This window comes from Lepus europaeus, chromosome 14 (genome assembly GCF_033115175.1).
Source record: "Lepus europaeus isolate LE1 chromosome 14, mLepTim1.pri, whole genome shotgun sequence".
Lineage (NCBI taxonomy): Eukaryota > Metazoa > Chordata > Mammalia > Lagomorpha > Leporidae > Lepus > Lepus europaeus.
Window position 1 is genome coordinate 36,646,353 of NC_084840.1, and position 22,662 is coordinate 36,669,014.

At 40.2% G+C, this 22,662-nt stretch overlaps 1 protein-coding gene and 1 pseudogene across 1 annotated transcript in view; both read right to left on the reverse strand.

The window, feature by feature from the left end:
• AIDA (axin interactor, dorsalization associated) overlaps positions 1-22,662 on the reverse strand; it is a 75,964-nt gene that overhangs the window by 22,967 nt on the left and 30,335 nt on the right. The window contains exons 5-6 of the mRNA XM_062210390.1: positions 5,938-6,001; positions 5,587-5,693 (exon numbers count right to left, since the gene is read on the reverse strand). Coding sequence (XP_062066374.1) covers positions 5,587-5,693; positions 5,938-6,001 — 171 coding nt within the window. The remainder of the gene's footprint in view (positions 1-5,586; positions 5,694-5,937; positions 6,002-22,662) is intronic.
• On the reverse strand, positions 2,599-3,985 carry LOC133773816 (large ribosomal subunit protein eL15-like; annotated as a pseudogene).

Here is a 22,662-nt window from a genome sequence, read left to right on the forward strand (position 1 = left end):
CAAATTTCTTTTTTTTTTAAAAGATTTCATTTATTTGTTTGAGAAGCAGAGTTACAGACAGTAAGAGAGAGACAGAGAAAGGTTTTCCACCCACTGGTTCACTCCCCAAATGGCCGGAATGGCCAGAGCTGAGCCAATCCAAAGCCAGGAGCCAGAAGCCTCTTCCAGGTCTCCCATGTGGGTGCAGAGGCCCAAGGACTTGGGCCATCTTCTACTGCTTTCCCAGTTCGTAGCAGAGAGCTGGATCAGAAGAGCAGCAGCCGGGACTAGAACCAGAACCCATATGGGATGCTGGTGCCACAGGCGGAGGATTAACCTACTGTGCCACAGCACCAATCCCCCCCACCCCACTTTTCTTTTTTTCAAAGATTTATTTGAAATGCAGAGTTACAGAGAGCAGGAGGGAGATAAAGAGGTCTTCCATGCACTGGTTTGTTCTCCAAATGGCCAAGAAGCTGGGAGCCAGAAGCCAAAGAGAGATTGATATCCATTAGTTTTTATTGTTACAGATTTATCATATTTGTAACTAAGTTCACATTTCTAGTATTGCCAATCTAGACTCTCTCTGTCATCCAAATTATATAATTATATATGAGAAGCAGAGAAACAGAAGGACAAAAACACAGAGAGAGCTCCCATGAACTTGTTTACTCCCCAAATGCCTGCAATAGCTGGGGCTAGGCCAAGGCCAAAGTCAGGAGCTAGGAACCCAATCTCCGTTTCCCACAAGGTGGCAGGAACCCGATTCCTTAACCCATCACCACAGCATTCCAGAGTCTGCATTAGCATGAAGTTGGACTCAGGAGCTGGAACTGGGAATTCAATCTAGGTACTCTGATGTGTGACGTAAGCACCTTGTTAAAAAGATTTATTTGAGAGGTAGAGTTACAGAGCAGAGCGGGAGAAAGAAAGAGGGAGACACTTTAATCTTCCATCCATTGGGCCACTCCACAATTGGCCGCAACGGCCAGGGTTGGGCCAGGCTGAAACCAGGAGCTAGGAGCTGCATCCAGGTCTCCACATGGTTGGCAGGGGCCCAAAGAGTTGACTCATCTTCCACTGCTTTTCCTAGGCTATCAGCAGGGAGCTGGATCAGAAATAGAGCAGCTAGGACATGAAACACTGCTCCTATGGGATGCCAGCAGCACAGGCGGCAGCCTTAACTGCTATGCCACAATGCCGGCTCCTATTTTTACTACTCTTGGTCAAGCCATATCCACATCACATATCTTATTCATTAGCTTAACTGTGATAGTGGTTACTGTATGTGTATGTGAAAACTTGTAAAACTGTGCACTAAAAGGGTGAATTTTATATATGTGATAATTGAATAAATTTGACGTTAAAAAGTCACAATAAGTTTATAACTAAATAAATTACATATAAACAAAAGTAATGAAGGAAAAGTCCTAATTTTCAGAACCATTCTGCTCTGGCACTGCAGATACAGCTCAGCAGTAACTGAAATCTCAACCTCCCTCTGGGTAACAAGGAAAAGAAACGTTGCTCTACAGTTGAATTAAAAGTCAAATGTCAACTGCTATTTCAATTAATATAGCTCTATAAGTTATTTCTCAATGACACTTATAGGCCCAGGACAATATGATCCCAAACCAAACATAACTAATTAAACCACATGCATACTCTTTTTTACTTCTAGAGGTAAAAAAAAAATCAGGGAACAATGTGCAGGGGCAGGCGCCCGTGACTGCCTCCATGCTGGCTGCAGCACCCCCCCAGGGACAGAAACAGATGCTGGGAGAACGACTTTTCCCGCTCATCCAAACAATGCACTCAAACCTGGTGGGGAAGATCACGGGAATGCTGTTGGTGACTGACAACTTGGAGCTGCTGCACATGCTGGAGTCCCCTGAGTCTCTCCGCTTTAAGGTAGATGAAGCTGTGGGAGTTTTACAAGCTCATGCCAAGAAACAAACCACCCAGAAGGTGGGCGCTGTTGCTGCTGGCACATCTTAGACATGGAAAAACCAATTCAAAACCCAAATAATCCCTCGTGGAGTTCAGCTCCAGGTTTGAAGACTTACTTCATAGCTTCTCCTATGGACCTCAACAGCAAGAACCACAAATTGCAAATTTAATAGGCCATTTTGTATTAAAAGGTCAATTAATGAAGCATCTAGAATTTTTCAATTATACGACTATATTCTCTGGGTTCTGCTTTGGCCTAGACAGTGTGAACTTTTCTTTCTATTGTGGGTTTTGATTTTCTTTTTTCCCTCTTCCCTGGAAATTGGTTTTATTTGATGTACTCAAGTCATGTTTCTCAATAAAGAAAGATCTCCATTAAAAAAAAAAATCAGGGAACAGAAGAGCTCAGGAAGCTTTCTGGATTTCTGAAATATATTACAATGCTGTATCATAATGCAAAAATCAATTCAGTTTGGGTTTAATCTTATAGTAAATGAATTTTTTGGTAGAAGCTTTTTTTCTCTCCCTCTTTCAAAACATTTTTTTCCTCTTTTAGAAAATTTATTTTATACCTATTATACCACATAGCATGTTTTAAACACTGACAACAATTCCCTAATAAAATAAAGACAAAGTTTATCCTATTAGAAACAAGACACATCACTTAATCTTCAAATATTACTGCACTTTTAAGTTTCATAATTTGACAAAGCATTCATGAAATCACTGGCAGACTAGTTTTAACAGACAAATAACACCTTTAAGCAGACAAGACATCCTAAATGGTTTATTAGATAGTATGAGTTTTACAAACATTACTTGAGTTAGTGGTAATCATGCAGCTGGAGGGTCTTGAGCCTTCTCCAGGCTGCACGGTGAGAACCAATCGCGTGGTGGAACTTGTGGTCCTTTCCAAGGCCATGACTCTTGCGGCCTGCAGATGTCAGCCCACACGTGTCCCTGTGCTTGTGAGCTGGTTTGGTCATCCACTGAGTGTAGGATTTCTTGACAACTTTATGGAATGGATCAATGAGGATAACCTCAAAGAATCTGTATGTGGAATCTTCACCAACCCAGTAAGAATTTAGAACTCCCAGAGCTCCGCAGTGGTGCCCAGCTCATTCTTTGGCAACAGACAGAGTCTTTGTGCAAACTTTTTTGGCTGCTTAACACCATTATGGACAGGCTTGCCATTGTTGCACCCCTAGGAACTAGGCACTTGCCGCCACCATGATGCACACGAATCCTACAGATGACATAACCTTGCTTGGCCTTGTATCCTAGCCACTGTGTCTTGTGGGGCTGGTGGGGCCTGTGCAGCATGGAGAGCTGGCAGTATTACCAGCAGCTGACCCTCAGGAGAAAGTGCATTACATCCAACTGCTTCTTTCTCTGTAGCTCCTGGATGTCCTTGTATGCACCCAACCTGGCTTACCTGGTGGCTGCTGGCAGACGGAAAGGAAGGAGCCTTTCTCCCACAATCCCTTTTGGGCTCCTCCCCCCGCCTTGTTTTTAAATGAGCTAATTTTTTAAAAAGATCAACTGATTGGTTTATATGAAAGGTAGAGTAACAGAAAAAGAAAGAGAGAAGGAGATCTTCTATCTACTGGTTAACTCTCCGGATGCCAACAACAGCCAGGACCAAAGCCAGGAACCAGAAACTTCATTTATATTTCCCATGTAGTAGGCAGGGACCGAAGTTCTTGAGCTATTATCCACTGCTTTCACAGGTGCATTAGCAGGAAGACTTAAGCCTGGCACTTCAATATGGGATGCTGGTGTCATATGTGGTGGCTTAACCTATTGAGCTACAACACCAGCTCCAGAAGTTTCAACTTGGCAACCTGCATCTCATAAAAACTATAATCTATCCATTTCATGATTTCCATCACTTGCTTCAAAGACCTTGTTTGTTATAAAAATACAGCAATTGAGCAAACAACAAAATCAGATAGAAAATTATAGAACTGGAAGTTACACCAATCACAGTATGTGGTTTGAAAACAGAATAAAAATTATCAAGTCAGTAAGACAGAAAAATAATTTACCTCTTCATGGCAGCAGTCTCAAAATTTCCTACAAATATGACAAAAGAAAAACACAGCTCTCTCTTCATAAAGAAAAGTAGGCTATAAATAATGCCCTTGTACCAAAGAAACATTTACAACAACAGGTATGGTCTGTAGTACCTGCAATTTTTCCAATAACCTGATGGAGAAGGTACTGTTACTCCCATTTAAAGGTGATGATGATCAGAATACCAGCTTCCACTAATATTCATGTGCTGAATATGAATATGCTAGGTACCTCATATTTAGTGCCTTGTTTCATCTCCACAGTAACCTTGAGTTGGGTATTATCATTATTCCATTTTATAAAGTAACAGAGATTCAGACTGGTTTAGGAAACAAATCTGAAGTCATTCAACTAGTGATTAACAGAGGTCAAACTAAAAAGTTCAGATATCTGTTGGCCCAAGTCTCTTATTGTTCCAATTTCTAATGCCTCCTCCCCAAGGATTATTAAAACTACTGGAGTATTATTTTAATTATGAAGAAAGTGATCTAGAAGGCATACAAATTATATTTATGCCACAAAGCTTCTAGAGGCTATTCTAAAATGTATTACAATATTACAGTATATTTCTATACTTCCTAAAGTGAACTAACTTACCAGAAATAAAAAGTGTACAATATAAGAACATAACAGTGTATAGCAGTAACTGGGAGAGGCAAGACATTTACCCAGGGTGATTGTCTAGGTTATTTACAGAGAGGTAAGATCCTCATTGAGATCTTCCATAAATAAAAAAAGCTTGTGGTCCATTCTTTACTTTCCTAAAACAAGATGGGGGAAATAGGCAATTGCTCAGTATTCATTCTTCTGGTCCAGTTTTAACTCCCAAAATTTGATTAAAGAGGAACTTATAGTACACAGAAAAGGGACACAGCATGCCTGGAACTGCTGCTATTCTTAGAAAGACCCATTTTTAAGTTCAGCCCATGGCTGGCATCCAGAAATGTACATTTTGGGGAGGTTCCCATCATTCCCTGATAGAAATGGTCACTGTGCCTAAATTGTCTGTGCAAACACTATGGTTTATGCTAAATATTTGCTTTCCTTCTAGAGTCTGGGACTTTAATCCATGTTGGGCAGACAGCACCTACATGATCATTCTCAAATAAAATACTTGGGCACTGAATCTCTTATGAACTTCCCTAGTAGACAACAAACTGCATTTCACACCTGTGACTCCATTGGGATAAAACTTGGAAATTTAAATTTGGCTTCTTCTTGTCTTTGTTGGTGTGCCTTTTCCCTTTGCTGAGTCTGTTCTTGTGCTTTCTCACTGCAATAACTCATAGCTGTGAGCATGAAGCTTTATGGTGAGTCTCGGAGGCCTACTGAATCACTGAACATGTGTGTTCCCAAGGAACCCGACACAGACAGTAAGGTAACTTTTATACTATGGTTATAAAAAAAACTACTGCCAATAGCATGACCATGAATATGTGCTTAAGATTGTATAGGCTCTACAGAGGTTTTATTTACCACTAGCAAGTACCAAACTAAGTTCCAAATAGCCTGATGTTGGATTAAATACAATAATGTATATTTTTATAATAATTAATTTATAATTTAATAAGAGATACCTACCAGGAACTCTGGCAGGAAAAGAATCAGGAGAGCCTGCTCCAGCACCACCCTCTTCTTCATCTTCTTCAAATTCCAAATTCTCTTCTTCACCAGGTGCTAAAATTCTTCTACGTGAAAAAGGATAGAAAAACAGTGAGCTAACACACTAATTACAAGTGAAGTCTCACAACTACTCATGTCCCAGATAAGATGCTGACATGAAAAATGCTGATATGGTGATATCAATGATTTCACTGATACCAACAATACCAGTAATATCAGTGACACCGAAATAAAAACTCCTAAAAGTATTTGAAAAATGGGTATAGAACAAAAAAATAAGGAAACAAATATGTATGCTTTAAATTTTACCTTAATGGGACAGGCTGAACATCAAATGGGAATTCTTTATTATATGTAAGAATATTCTTTAGGACTAGAATAAAAAGATAAAGAACCAAAAATTATATCTTAAATGATTAATCAATATCATTATGCATATTAATATATATTTTAAAATCCCCAGAGCAACACCGTATTTGTTCATTGCTGGTCTTGAAAAAGGAAGATTCCGATGGTATACTCCAGGTTCTAGTATCTTTAGAGTTCTTTCCCATCTCCAAGGGGAGTCAGATCCAGAGTCTTAAGAGTCCTCATGGAAAATTAATCACAAAATAGTTCTCATGTATATAAGGTCCTAGGTGAGACATGGGGTACCACCTCTTCCTGGGTCACTTTCATTAAGATGACACTGGTATCCAAGCTGACCAATCAGAGAGAAGTATATGACCACATCTTATTTTCTGTTCTGAGCAGACTTCTCCTTAATACCATCAACATAGTAAGATGTGAAGCATCAAGGTTGTAATTCTCATATCCCTTTAATGATAAAGTTTATCATATACACATAAATACCTGTGTGTCTACACAGGCAAACACACGTGTATACAACAGGAGATTTATCCTTAAGAGGGGTCATCACACAGCACAGTCCATCCCCTCTGCCTGGCTGTGGTAGAGCTACATGTCCATGACTGTATTCTGGCATGTAAACTTAAAGAGACAGTTACAGCTCTTCTTAAGTATGTTATTTAATATTTCATCTCTGGCCTTTGGGCTAACACTACCTGCAATTACAAAAAGATGAACTCACAGCATTAACTGGGCAATCCAGAAGATTCCCATGATTCCATAGTAACTAATTCAGCCTTTATTCTGGTTTTGTTTCTTATTATTTGAAAGGCAGAGAGAAAAACAGTGCCCCACTGGATCGCTCCCCAAATGCCCAGGAGCCTGGAACTCAATCCAGATTTCCTATATGGGTGGCAGGAATTGAACTACTTGAGCCAATCACCTACTGACTCCCAGAGTACACACTAGTAGGAAGCTGTAATTGAGCAGAACCAGGACTCAAACCCAGGCGCTCCGGCATGGGACCAAGGCATTCCAACCAGTGTCTGAGCAGTGGCCAAATTCCCAACCCTCAGCCTTTGTTTCAGAGGTGTGAAGTTTAGAGCTAAAATGGATATGGCATACCGACCTCAGTCACGTAACTTACTCCGACAGGAGTCAGATTAGCTTGTTAGACTTCTTATATATGTACTTTACTAAATCCTCCAATGCCAAAGAAGCTGGAGACTTGTGTCTAGATTCACATTTATTCTTACTCTCCCTCTCTCCTTTTAGCTCTCACCCTTAGCATTCCTCTCTAAAATGTATGTCGAGTGTCCATAATGTTCTAATGACTGCTTTAGATGCTAAAGATACACTGTGATCCACAGCATCCTAGCCCTCAAATATGGATCTTCGATCATCATCACAAAGAGTAGACAATGAGGACGCCAACACATAAACAAGATAATACACGGCTGCGATGAGTGTTATGAGGGATACCAACGGGAGACTGCATAAATGGAGCAGAGGAGGGGAGAACTGGCTGGAGTAGCTACCATGGACAGGGTAGGAAAACTGCTAGAAGGTATCTGAGCCATGACCTAGGATGAGAGGAATCACCCACAAATAGCTGAAGGGTAAGAGTTTCCCAGGTATGAGAACAGTCTGGAGCAACAACAATGGCTCTGCAGCAGGAGTTGGCCTGGCTTGTTCAAGGAATAAGGTGAGCTACACAGCTGAAATTTCATAAGCAACAGGGATGTGGGGATACCGGACAAGCGGAAAGTTAGCAGCTCTGAAATCAAGTCCTAGCCTGACCAATATGGTAATGACTTAAACACTGGCCTAACCAATTTGAATCTCAGTTTCTCCACATCTAAAACAGGAATACTGCTCCCTTCAGAGACTGCTGAGAAAATTTATGTGTATGTACAAAAAATTAAAGATCATACAAATGTTAGCTTGCATCATTGTACTTTAATTCAGTCTCTCCACAATTAGATGACTAGAATCCTAGTACTGCAGGTCTCACTGTAAAGCACCATTATTTTTTAATCAAAAGAACATTATCTTTAAACTTGCTAATGCAAAACAATAAAATTAATAACTTACATAGTATTGAGCTAGATAGAATAGAGGAGTAAATGACAAAAGAATTCATTTGTCATTCATAGCAGAAAACAAAAAGATTAGTCATATTTTAATAATAAAATGGGAAAATCAATTCTAATATATGTGTATATATTAATTCTATATATTATTCTATATTAATTCACATTAATTCTATATATAATATAGAATTCTATATATAATATAATTCTATATTAATACACACATATATTAGAATTGATTTATATAGATACATACATTTTATATATATATATATATAAATAAAACACCACCAAGAAAAAGTTTGAAAACTATATCAGTTGTTGTAATAGAAGAATTAAATAGTATTTTTTCTCAGGGGTCGATGCCTTGAAAAGGAAATATCTGTTTTGCAAAATAGCCTCTCATTGTTTTGTTTACACATCTACAGCATATCAATTATTTAACTTATATGAATAATTTTGGGAGAAAAAACAGATCTATTCTCATATTCTATAACTGTACAGAAGATTCCCACTTTTTTTTATTACCATTCTTTTTATTTTTTTAATTTTTTTTATTTAGTGAATATAAATTTCCAAAGTACAGCTTATGGATTACAAAGGCTCCCCCCCCCCCCCCCCGCAACCCTCCCCTTTCCCACTCGCTCTCCCCTTCCATTCCCATCAAGATTCATTTTCAATTCTCTTTCTATATAGAAAATCAGTTTAGTATATATATAGATTTCAACAGTTTGCCTTCCCATAGCAACACAAAGTGAAAAAAATACTGTTGGAGTACTAGTTATAGCATTAAATAACAGTGTACATCACATTAATGACCGAGATTCTGCAAAATAATTTTTTTAAAAAAAAAAAGATTGATTATTTTTCTATGTAATTTCCAATTTAAAAAACCAAGGTTTTTTTTTTTTCATTTTCAATTATCTTTAAATACAGAAGATCGCTTCAGTATATACTAAGTAAAGATTTCATTAGTTTGCACCCACACATAACCACGAAGTGTAAGAATATTGTTTCAGTACTAGCTATATCATTACTTCACCTTCAATAACCTATTAAGGACAGATCCCACATGGGACGTAAGTACACAGTGACACCTGATGTTGTTTTAACAATTTAACACTCTTGTTTATGGCGTCAGTAATCTCCCTAGGCTCTAGCCATGAGTTGCCAAGGCTATGGAAGCCTTTAGGGTTCGCCGTCTTCGATCCCATTCCGACAAGGCCATAGTCAAAGTGGAAGTTCTCTCCTCCCTTCAGAGAAAGGCACCTCCTACTTTGATGGCCCCGTTCTTTCCACTGGGATCACACTCGCTGAGATCCTTCATTTAGGTCTTCTTCTTCTTCTTCATATATATATATATATATATATATATATATATATATTTTTTTTTTTTTTTTTTTCCCCAGCGTGTCTTGGCTTTCCATGCCTAAAATACTCTCATAGGTTCTTCAGCCAGATCCAATTGCCTTAAGGGCTGATTCTGAGGCCAGAGTGCTATTTAGGACATCTGTCATTCTATGAGTCTGCTGTGTCTCCCCCTTCCCATGTTGGATCCTTCTCTCCCTTTTCTTTTTATTTTTTTTTTAATCAGTTAGTATTAGCAGACATTAATCTTGCTTGTGTGATCCCTTTGACTCTTAGGCCTATCAGTGTGATCAGTTGTGAACTGAAATTGATCACCTGGTCTGGTGAGATGGCATTGGTACATGCCACCTTGATGGGATTGTATTGGAATCCCCTGGCACTTTTCTAATGCCATCATTTGGGGCAAATCCAATTGAGCATGTCCCCTATTATACATCTCCTTCCCTCTCCTTTTCTCATTCTTATATTTAACCAGGATCGTTTTTAAGTTAAGATTTAGACACCTCAGAATAATTGTGTGTTAATTACAGAGTTTACAAAAAAAAATACTAAAATGGATAAAGTGTTACATTGTACATCGACAGTCAGCACCATAGCTGATCAAGTCACTATTTCTCATAGTGTCCATTACATTTCCACAGGTTACCTTTTGGTGCTCAGTTAGCTGTCGCCGATCAGGGGAAACAAATGATATTTGTTTCTTTGGGACTGGCTTAATTCACTTAGCATGATGCTTTCCAGATTGCTCCATCTTGTTGCAAATGACTGGGTTTCATTGTTTTTGACTGCTGTATAGTATTCCATAGAGTACATGTCCCATAGTTTCTTTATCCAGTCTACTGTTGATGGGCATTTGGGTTGGTTCCAGGTCTTAGCTATTGTGAATTGGGCTGCAATAAACATTAATGTGCAGATGGCTTTTTTATTAGCCAAATTAATTTCTTTTGGGTAAATTCCAAGGAGTGGGATGGCTGGGTTGTATGGTAGGGTTATGTTCAGGTTTCTGAGGAATCTCCAGACTGACTTCCATAGTGGCTTAACCAGTTTGCATTCCCACCAACAGTGGGTTAGTGTCCCTTTTTCCCTACATCCTCTCCAGCATCTATTGTTGGTAGATTTCTGAATGTGGGACATTCTAACCGGGGTGAGGTGAAACCTCATTGTGGTTTTGATTTGCATTTCCCTGATTGCTAGTGATCTTGAACATTTTTTCATGTGTCTGTTGGCCATTTGGATTTCCTCTTTGGAAAGATGTCTGTTGAGGTCTTTGGCCCATCTCTTAAGTGGATTGTTTGTTTTGATGTTGAGGAGTTTCTTGATTTCTTTGTAGATTCTGGTTATCAACCCTTTATCTGTTGCATAGTTTGCAAATATTTTTTCCCATTCTGTCGGTTGCCTCTTCACTTTCCTGACTGTTTCTTTTGCAGTACAGAAACTTCTCAGTTTGATGCATTCCCAATAGTTAATTTTGGCTTTGACTGCCTGTGTTCCTGGGGTATTTTCCAAGAATTCTTTACCTGTGCCTATATCTTGCAGGGTTTCTCCAATGCTCTCTAATAATTTGATGGTGTCTGGCCGTAGATTTAAGTTTTTGATCCATGTTGAGTGAATTTTTGTGTAAGGTGAAAGGTAGGGATCTTGCTTCATGATTCTGCACGTGGAAATCCAGTTTTCCCAGCACCATTTATTGAATAGACTGTCCTTACTCCAGGGATTGGTTTTGGATCCTTGATCAAATATGAGTTGGTTGTAGATGTTTGGGTTGATTTCTGGTATTTCTATTCTGTTCCATTGGTCTATCCATCTGTTTCTGTACCAGTACCATGCTGTTTTGATAACAACTGCCCTGTAGTTATGTCCTGAAATCTGGTATTGTGATGCCTCCGGCTTTGTTTTTGTTGTACAAGATTGCTTTAGCTATTCGAGGTCTTCTGTGTCTCCATATGAATTTCAGCATCATTTTTTCCAGATCTGAGAAGAATGTCTTTGGTATTTTGATTGGTATTGCATTGAATGCATAAATTGCTTTTGGGAGAATGGACATTTTGATGATGTTGATTCTTCCAATCCATGAGCATGGAAGATTTCTCCATTTTTTGGTATCCTCTTCTATTTCTTTCTGTAAGGTTTTGTAGTTTTCATCGTAGAGATCTTTAACGTCCTTGGTTAAGTTTATTCCAAGGTATTTGATTGTTTTTGTAGCTATTGTGAATGGGATAGATCTTAGAAGTTCTTTCTCAGCCGTGGCATTGTCTGTGTTTACAAAGGCTGTTGATTTTTGTGCATTGATTTTATATCCTGCTACTTTGCCAAACTCTTCTATGAGTTCCAATAGTCTCTTAGTAGAGTTCTTTGGGTCCCCTAAATAAAGAATCATATCGTCTGCAAAGAGGGATAGTTTGAGTTCTTCCTTCCTGATTTGTATCCCTTTAATTTCTTTTTCTTGCCTAATAGCTCTGGCTATGACTTCCAGAACTATATTGAAGAGCAGTGGTGAGAGTGGGCATCCCTGCCTGGTACCAGATCTCAGTGGAAATGCTTCCAACTTTTCCCCATTCAATAGGATACTGGCCGTAGGTTTTTCATAAATTGCTTTGATTGTATTGAGGAATGTTCCTTTTATACCCAGTTTGCTTAGGATTTTCATCATGAAAGGGTGTTGTATTTTATCAAATGCTTTCTCTGCGTCTATTGAGAGAATCATATGGTTTTTCTTCTGCAGTCTGTTAATGTGGTGTATTACGTTGATTGTTTTGCGAACATTGAACCATCCCTGCATACCCGGGATAAATCCCACTTGGTCTGGGTGGATGATCTTTCTGATGTGTTGTTGCATTCTATTGGCCAGAATTTTATTGAGGATTTTTGCGTCTATGTTCATCAGGGATATTGGTCTGTAATTCTCTTTCAATGCTGCATCTTTCTCTGGCTTAGGAATTAAGGTGATGCTGGCTTCATAGAAAGAGTTTGGGAGGATTCCCTCTTTTTCGATTGCCCTGAATAGTTTGAGGAGAATTGGGGTTAATTCTTCTTTAAATGTCTGGTAGAATTCAGCAGTGAATCCATCTGGTCCTGGGCTTTTCTTTGTTGGGAGGGCCTTTATCACTGTTTCAATTTCTGTGTCAGTTATGGGTCTGTTTAGGTTTTCTATGTCTTCCTGGTTCAATTTAGGTAGGTTGTATGTGTCCAAGAATCTGTCCATTTCTGATAGATTTCCCTGTTTGCTGGCATACAAGTCCTGTAGTAATTTCTGATGATTCTTTTCATTTCTGTGGTGTCTGTTGTTACATTTCCTTTTTCATCTCTAATTGTATTGATTTGGGTCTTTTCTTTTTTTTAGTTAGTTGGGCCAATGGGGTGTCAATTTTGTTTATTTTTTCAAAAAACCAGCTCCTCGTTTGGCTGATTTTTTGTAATGTTTTTTTGGATTCAATCCTGTTGATTTCTTCTCTGATTTTAATGATTTCTCTTCTCCTACTAGCTTTGGGTCTGCTTTGCTGCTGATTTTCTAGATCCTTGAGATGACTTGAAAGTTCATCTATTTGGTGCCTTTCCAATTTCTTGATGTAGGCACCTATTGATATAAACTTTCCTCTTAACACTGCTTTTGCTGTATCCCATAGGTTTTGGTATGATGTGCTGTTATCCTCATTTACTTCCAGAAAATTTTTGATTTCTCTTTTAATTTCTTCTATGACCCATTGTTCATTCAGGAGCATGTTGTTCAGTCTCCATGTGTTTTACGTGCTCTAGGGATTCCCGAGTTGCTAATTTCCAACTTCATTCCTTTATGGTCTGAGAAGCTGCATGGTATGATTCTAATTCTTTTGAATTTGCTGAGACTTGCTTTATGGCCTAGCATGTGGTCAATCCTAGAGAAGGTTCCATGTACTGCTGAGAATGTAAAATCTTTCTGTGTAGGATAAAAAGTTCTGTAGATATCTGTTAGGTCCATTTGAGCTATAGTGTCATTTAAATCTACTGTCTCCTTGTTGGTCTTCTGTCCTGATGATCTGTCTATCTCTGAGAGTGGGGTATTGAAGTCCCCCAGTACTATTGTATTGGGGTCTAAGTCTCCCTTTAAGTCCCTTAACAAGTCTTTTAAATAAACTGGTGCCCTGTAATTAGGTGCATATACATTGATAATCGTTATATCTTCCTGTTGAATGGATCCCTTAATCATTATATAGTGCCCCTCTTTGTCTCTCCTAATAGTTTTTGTGGTAAAATTTATGTTGTCTGATATTAAGATGGCTACGCCCGCTCTTTTTTCATTTTTGTTGGCATGGTATATCTTTTTCCAGCCTTTCACTTTCAGTCTGTGTGCATCTTTGTTAGAAAGATGTGTTTCTTGTAAGCAGCAGATAGATGGGTTTTGTTCTTTTACCCAATCAGCCAATCGGTGTCTTTTAACTGGATTGTTCAAGCCTTTAACGTTTAATGTGACTATCGATAAGTAGTAACTTTGCCCTATCATTTTTGGGTTTCCTGTGATCTTTTGCTGTGAGGTTTCCTTCCCTTACCTTCTTTCATATTGGTGACCGCGTTTCTGTGTTTCTGTATGTAATACATCTTTAAGCATCTTTTGCAGGGCTGGACGAGTGGCGACGAATTCTTTCAGTTTCTGTTTGCTGTGAAAGGTCTTTCTTTCACAAATGAGAGCTTTGCAGGATATAATATTCTGGGCTGGCAGTTTTTCTCTCTTAGTACCTGGGCTATATCTCTCCATTCCCTCCTCACTTGTAGGGTTTCTGATGAGAAGTCAGCTGTGAGTCTAATTGAGGATCCTCTGAGAGTGTTCTGATGTTTCTCTCTTGCGCATTTTAAGATCTTTTCTTTATGTTTCACTGTGGTGAGTTTAATTACAATGTGTCGTGGTGAGGATCTCTTTTGGTCATGTTTATTAGGGGTTCTATAAGCTTCCTGTACTAAGATGTCTCTGTCCTTCTCCAAACCTGGGAAATTTTCTGCTAGTATCTCACTAAAAAAGGCCTTCTAATCCTTTCTCCCTCTCCATGCCTTCAGGAACTCCTAGGACCCGAATATTAGGTTTTTTAATAGTATCCTGTAGATTCCCGACAATATTTTTTAGGTTTCTAATTTCCTCTTCTTTTCTTTGGTTTGCCTGTTTCCTTTCCTGTTCTCTGTCTTCTAATTCCGATATTCTCTCTTCTGCTTCACCCATTCTGTTTTTAAGGCTTTCTAATGTGTTTGTCATTTGATCTATTGAATTCTTCATTTCATTATGGTTTCTCGTCACTATCACTGTTTCTTGTTCTACTAGTTGTTTCATTTCATTTTGATTCCTCCTTAATATTTCATTTTCATGAGAGAGATTTTCTATCTTGTCCATTAAGGATTTCTGTAGTTCAAGAATTTGTTTTTGAGAGCTTCTTAATGATCTTACCAATTATTTGAGATCTGCTTCTTGCATTTCTTCTATCTCATCATCTTCATAATCTTGAATTGGGGTGTCTTTTTCATTTGGGGGCATTAATAGTGTCTTCCCTGCTCTTGTTACCTTGGTTTCTACATTTGTTTGGCATCTTGGAGAGTGCAGAGAGAGGCTAGTGTCCCAGCTGGTTCCCCTTTTATTTTTTTTTTTTTCTTCCAGTCAGCCTGGTGTAGTCCCCCTCACCCCACCCCCCCGCGTGAGCTCGGTCCATGATCTAACCTTCGCAGCCAATTCTCTGGTTACCTTTGCTTCCAGCGCCGGGGCTCAAGTTCTGTGGTTGGGCTTCTGTAGCTGGGCTCGTTGTTTTCCCAACTCTAGTGGCCCCCGTGTCCGTGGCGCGGCTGGGCGCTGCTAGGTGCAGCTCAGCGCGGCTCCGTGCGGCTCGGCAGGGCTGGGCGCGGCACAGCAGTGGGTCACCTTACTCTCCCCGTAGGTCCTCCGTGTCACATCCACTCGATCCGGAAGAGTTTCCTCTGCAGTTTTTTCCTCTGAGTCTCTTCTTAAGGGTGCAGTAACTCCACCCTTGTTAAAATTTCTTTTCCCAAACTGCTGTGTGCGCCCTCACTCTTCTGCTATCTTGGCTCCGCCCCCAAGATTTCCACTTTTTAAACAATAAAAGAGATTCTAATGTACTCTTTAAAAATTTATTTGAGGCCGGCGCTATGGCTTAACAGGCTAATCCTCCGCCTTGCGGCACCGACACACCGGGTTCTAGTCTCGGTTAGGGCGCCGGATTCTATCCCGGTTGCCCCTCTTCCAGGCCAGCTCTCTGCTATGGCCCGGGAAGGCAGTGGAGGATGGCCCAAGTCTTTGGGCCCTGCACCCGCATGGGAGACCAGGAGAAGCACCTGGCTTCTGGCTTCGGATCAGCGAGATGCGCCGGCCTCAGCGGCCATTGGAGGGTGAACCAACGGCAAAAAGGAAGACCTTTCTCTCTGTCTCTCTCTCTCTCTCTCTCACTATCCACTCTGCCTGTCAAAAAAAAAATTTTTTATTTGAAAGGTAGTATTAGAGAGAGAGAACCATCCATTGGTTCACTCCCCAAATGGCTTAAACAATGAGGGCTGGGTCAAGCTGAAGCCAGGAGCCTAGAACTCCATCTAGGTCTCCCACGTGGGTGGCACTTGAGTCATCTTCTACTGCTTTCGCAGGCACATTAGTGAGGAGCTGGATCAGAATTCCAGCAGCCAAGACTCGAACCAGCACACATATGGAATACTGACATTGCAGGTGGTGTCTTAATCCCCTGAACCACAACACTGACTAGCTAATATGTTTTTAATGTATAGTTTTCCTTCCATGAACACTAGTAGTGATATTTTCAGAGGATTAAGAGTTTATGATTTCACAGAAGGTATTATAATGAGCAGAGAGTACATCCCAGGCTGGGGACTCACTGTCTCCCTTGGTAGAATGTATACTTTTACGGTCGCTTCCTGGCAGACACCTAACCATGTGTTCACTAGTACAAATGCAGCACCCCCAGCTTGTTCTCACAAAGCAGGGACCTGCACTTCCCAAAGCTTACACTCTAAAAATAGTGCATACATAAATGATAAAATGTGTTCGGTTTTGGGGGCTGACTTGTTTCATTTTTGTGGTAAGCAAAATGTGCAACTGCTTCCCATCTGAAAAGTCACTTTTTAAATTATGGAAGAAGATTCCGTAAAGATACTATATACAAAGCACTGCATTAAGGTCTCTGCAGAAAATGCAAAGGTTACCCACAATCTTTTTTAGGAATGCAAGAAATGTAAGCAAGAATAATGCAGGGCGGACTATAGTAATGGATATAAAAAGTGCCATAAAGGACAGGAGGTAGAGTTTCATTATGGGAGAAGAGAGGAAGCTTTCAGAGAAAAATGGGCTTTCTGTGGAGACTTGAAGGATGAGTTAATGGAAAGGAATTTTACAGAGAAGTGGTATGGAAGATAGGCTTAGTAAGCAGTGGTATATCACTGAGAATTAAATGATTAGTACTTTTCCAATTTTAATATGAATGTCAGACAGGAGTTTCAGGAGATTAAAAAAAAAGAATACATTGGTAAAATGAACCAACTGAATCCAACATACTTAAAAGTTATTTTAAAGTCCAACATACTTAAAGGAATTTTCCTTAGAAAGTGCTTGACAGAGGGCAAGCTTGACCAAGCCAGCTTCATAACAAACACTTAATCTAAGACACTGACACCAATTCGTAGAAAATGTCTAATTTTGATAAAAATAAGTAATAAGTATCTCATTACAGAGTACACACTACTGAGATACAGTATACACATTTATGTCCCTTTAAAAAGCAATAGCAAACAATAGTACCAGAGAGTTTCCAAGGTGGTAGAACAGGGAGGGAACTTACTGCTCTAGTCTAGGGGAAGATAGTTTTAAAAAAGTAGAGAGGCCAGCGCCATGGCTCAACAGGCTAATCCTTCGCCTGCGGCGCCGGCACACCAGTTCTAGTACCGGTCAGGGCACTGGATTCTGTCCCGGTTGCCCCTCTTCCAGGCCAGCTCTCTGCTGTGGCCCGGGATTGCAGTGAGGATGGCCCAAGTCCTTGGGTCCTGCACCCGCATGGGAGACCAGGAGAAGCACCTGGCTCCTGGCTTCGGATCAGCGTGGTGCGCCGGCCGCAGCGGCCATTGGAGGGTGAACCAACGGTAAAGGAAGACCTTTCTCTCTGTTTCTCTCTCACTGTCCACTCTGCATGTCCAAAAAACAAAAAAAGTAGAGAAAACCTGGGTGTGTCACCTTAGGCATGCCTTTAACCCTGGAGAACTGAACAGAGCTCTCTGGCTACACCTAACACAAGCCTCTAGAGATTCACTGAAAGCAGACAATCCGCTTATCTACAGAGTCATAGTACAATGATAAAAGCCGCCAAGGCCAGTGCCTTGGCTCACTAGGCTAATCTTCCGCCTGCGGCACCGGTACTCCGGGTTCTAGTCCCAGTCGGGGTGCCGGTTCTGTCCCTTGCTCCTCTTCCAGTCCAGCTCTCTGCTGTGGCCCAGAAAGGCAGTGGAGGATGGCCCAAGTGCTTGGTCCCTGCACCCGCATGGGAGACCAGGAGGAAGCACCTGGCTCCTGGCTTCAGATCGACGCAGCGCGCCAGCCATAGTGGCCATTTGGGGGGTGAAACAACAGAAAAAGGAAGACCTTTCTCTCTGTCTCTCTCTGTCTAACTGTGCCTGTCACCAAAAAAAAAAAAAAAAAAAAAAAAACAGAAGAAGCTGCCACAGCAGGGTGGGGGGTGGGTGCAGGAGGAAGAAACCAACAGATATCTCCACAAATGCAACAATCCAAGAAAAAGAATAAGGAAGACAACATGACACTCCCAAAAGAACAAGACACTTCAATACTAAACTACAAAGACGATGGGCTAGAAGATATGCAAGAAATGGAACTAAAAAAAACTGATCATAAGATTACATAGAAGTAATCAAAAGCAAATGCACTAACTACTAAAATCTACAAAGGACATGAAAGAAAATCTCTCCCATGAAATTGAGATCCTAAGGAGGAATCAAAAGAAAATGAAGAAGTCAATAGAACAAATAAAAACTGCAGTTGAGAGCCTTAAAAACAGAATCAGTAAGGCAGAAGAGAGAATACTGGACTTAAAAGACAGAGCATAGGGCCGGCGCCGTGGCTTAACAGGCTAATCCTCCGCCTTGCGGCGCCAGCACACCGGGTTCTAGTCCCGGTTGGGGAGCCGGATTCTATCCCGGTGGCCCCTCTTCCAGGCCAGCTCTCTGCTATGGCCCAGCAAGGCAGTGGAGGATGGCCCAAGTGCTTGGGCCCTGCACCCGCATGGGAGACCAGGAGAAGCACCTGGCTCCTGGCTTCGGATCAGCGCGATGCGCCGACCGCAGTGGCCATTGGAGGGTGAACCAACGGCAAAAAGGAAGACCTTTCTCTCTGTTTCTCTCTCACTATCCACTCTGTCAAAAAAAAAAAAAAAAAAAAAAAAAAAAAAGACAGAGCAAGGAAAGTATACAGTCAAACTAAAGACAAGAAGAGGAAATTAGACATCTAAAAATATTGTTGGTAATCTACAGGATACTATTAAAAACCCTAACATTCGGGTTCCAGGAGTTCCTGAAAGCATGGAGAGAGAAAAGATTAGAAGGCCTTTTTAGTGAGATATTAGCAGAAAACTTCCCAGGTTTGGATAAAGAAAGAGACGTCCAAGTACAGGAAGCACGCAGAATTCCCATTGACATGGCCAGAAAAGATCCTCACCACGACACACTGTAGTCAAACTCACCACAGTGAAACATAAAGAAAAGATTCTAAAATGTGCAAGAGAGAAACACCACATTACTTTCAGAGGATCTCCAATTGGACTCACAGCAGACTTCTCATCAGAAAGCCTGCAGGCAAAGAGAGACTGGCGAGATATAGCCCAGGTCCTCAGAGAATAAAACTGTCAGCCCAGAATAGTATATCCTGCAAAGCTCTAATTTGTGAATGAAGGTGAAACAAAGACATTTCATAACTAACAGAAATTGAAAGAATTTGTCACCATCCATCCAGCCCTGCAAAAGATGCTTAAGAATGTGTTATATACAGAGACACAGAAACATGGTCATCAATATGAAAGAAGGTAAAGGAAGAAAAAGATCAAAGGACGTTCAAAGTATAAATTAGGAATAATTTTGGGAAAATGGCAGAGCAAAGTTATAACTTATCAATAGTCACACTGAATGTAAACAGCCTCAACTCCCCAGTTAAAAGGCACAGACAGGCTGAATGGATTGAAAAAACAAAACCCATCTATTTGCTGCCTACAAGAAATACATCTTACCAACAAAGACGCATGCAGACTGAAAGTGAAATGTTGGAAAAAGATATACCATGCCAACAGAAACCAAAAAAGAGCTTCATAGCCATCTTAATATCAGACAAAATAGACTTTAACAAAAAAACTGTCAAAAGAGACAAAGAAGAGCACTATATAATGATTAAGGGATCAATTCAATAGGAAGATGTAACTATATGCACCTGGCAATTTAAAAGAAAGGTTAAGGGGCCAACACAGTGGCTCACTGGGTTGATCCTCAACCTGCGGCGCCGGCATCCCATGTTGGGGTCTGTTCTAGTCCCGGTCGCTCCACTCCAGTCCAGCTCTCTGCTGTGGCCCGAGAGGGCAGTGGAGGATGGCCCAAGTGTTTGGGCCCCTGCACTCGCATGGGAGACAAGGAAGAAGCACCTGGTTCCTGGCTTCGGATCAGCGCAGCTCCGGCCGTTGCGGCCATTTGGGAAGTGAACCAGCAGATGGAAGACCTTTCTCTCTATCTCTCTCTCACTGTCTGTAACTCTACCTGTCAAATAAATAAATAAATACTTTAAAAAAAAAGGTTAAGGGATTTAAAGGGAGCTTAGGACTCCAATACAATAGTATCGGGGGACTTCAATACCTCACTTTCAGCAATGGACAGATCAACCAGACAGAAAATCAACAAGGAAACAGCAGGTTTAATCTACACTACAGACCAAACAGAACTAACAGATATCTACAGAACTTTTCATTCTACAGTTGCAGAATACACATTCTTCTCAGCAGTGCATGGAACTTTCTCTAGGATTGACCACATACTAGGCCATAAAGCAAGTTTCAGCAAATCCAAAAAAATTGAAATCATACCACGCATCTTCTTGGACCACAATCAAATGAAGCTGGATCAGCAACTCAGGAATCTCTAGAGCATATGCAAACACATGGAGACTGAACAACATGCTCCTGAATGGACAGTGGGTCATAGAAGAAATCAAAAACTTTCTGGAAACAAATGACGATGACAACACAACATATCAAAACTTACGGGATACAGCAAAAACAGTGTTAAGAGGAAAGTTTATAGCAATAGGTGCCTACATCAAGAAATTGGAAAGGCACCAAAGAAGTGAACTATCAATGCATCTCAAAGATCTAGAAAAACAACAACAAACCAAACCCAAAACAAGCAGGAGAAAAGAAATAATTAGAAAACAAATCAACAAAATTGAATAAAAAAAAATTTTTCAAAAGATCAGCAAAATGGGGCCAGCACTATGGCACTGTAGGTAAAGCTGCCGCCTGCAGTGCCTGCATCCCACATGGGCGCCGGTTCAAGTCCTGGCTGCTCCACTTCCAATCCAGTTCTCCACTATGGCCTGGGAAAGCAGTGGAAGATGGTCCAAACTATTGGACCCCTGCACCTGAATGGGAGACCCAAAAGAAGCTCCTGGCTCCTGGCTTTGGATCAGCACAGCTCCGGCCATTGCCACCAATTGGGGAGTGAATCAGCAGATGGAAGACCTCTCTCTCTCTCTCTCTACCTCTACCTCTCCTTCTCTCTGTGTTAACTCTGACTTTCAAATAAATAAATAAATCTTTAAAAAAAGGAGATGACCCAAATCGATAAAATTAGAGATGAAAAAGGAAATGCAACAGCAGACAGCCCCAAAATAAAAAGAGACATAAGAAATTACTACAAAGAGTTGTATGACAACAAACTGGGAAATCTAGCAGAAATGGATATATTCCTGGATACATATAACCTACCTAAATTGAACCAGGAAGACACAGAAAACTTAAACAGACCCATAACCAAGTCAGAAATTAAATCAGTAATAAAGGCCCTCCCAACAAAGAAAAGCTCAGGACCGGATGGATTACTGCTGAACTCTACCAGATATTTAACGAAGAACTAACTCCAATTCTTTTCAAACTATTCAAAGTAATTGAAAGAGGGAATCCTCCCAAATTCTTTCTATGTAGCTAGCATCGTAAACCTGAAAAAGATGCAGCAGAGAAAGATAATTAGATCAATTTCCCTGATGAACATAGACGCAAAAATCCTCAACAAAATTCTAGCCGATAGAATCTAACAACACATCAGAAAGATCATCCATCCAGACAGGGTGGGATTTATTCCTGGTATACAGGGATGGTTCAACATTCATAAATCAATCAATGTGATACATCACATTAACAAACTGAAGAACAAAACCCATATGATTATCTCAATAGATGCAGAGAAAGCATTTGATAAAATACAACACCCTTTAATCATGAAAACTCTAAGCAAACTGGATATAGAAGGAACATTCCTCAACACAATCAAGGCAATTTATGACAAACCCACAGCCAGCATCCTATTGATTAGGGGAAAGTCAGAAGCTTTCCTGCTGAGATCCAGTACCAGACAAGGAAGCCCACTTTCACCATTGCTATACAATATGCTATTGGAAATTTTAGCCAGAGGTATTAGGCAAGAAAAAGAAATCAAAGGAATTCAAATTGGAAAGGAAGAAGTCAAACTATCCCTCTTAGCAGACAACATGATTCTTTATTTAGGTGATCCAAAGAACTCCACTAAGAGACTATTAAACTCAGAAGAGTTTGGGAAAGTAGCAGGATATAAAATCAATGCACAAAAATCAACAGCCTTTGTATACACAGACAACACCACACCCGAGAAAGAACTTCTAAGATCAATCCCATTCACAATACCTACAAAAACAACCAAATACCTTAGAATAAACATAACCAAGGATGTCAAAGATCTCTATGAAATGAAAATTACAAAACTTTAAAGAAAGATATAGAAGATACAAAAAAATGGAAAAATCTGCCATGCTCATGGATTGGAAGAATCAACATCATCAAAATGTCCATTCTCCTAAAAGCAATTTATACATTCAATGTGATACCAATCAAAATACCAAAGACGTTCTTCTCAGATCTGGAAAAAATGATGCTGAAATTCATATGGAGGCACAGAAGACCTT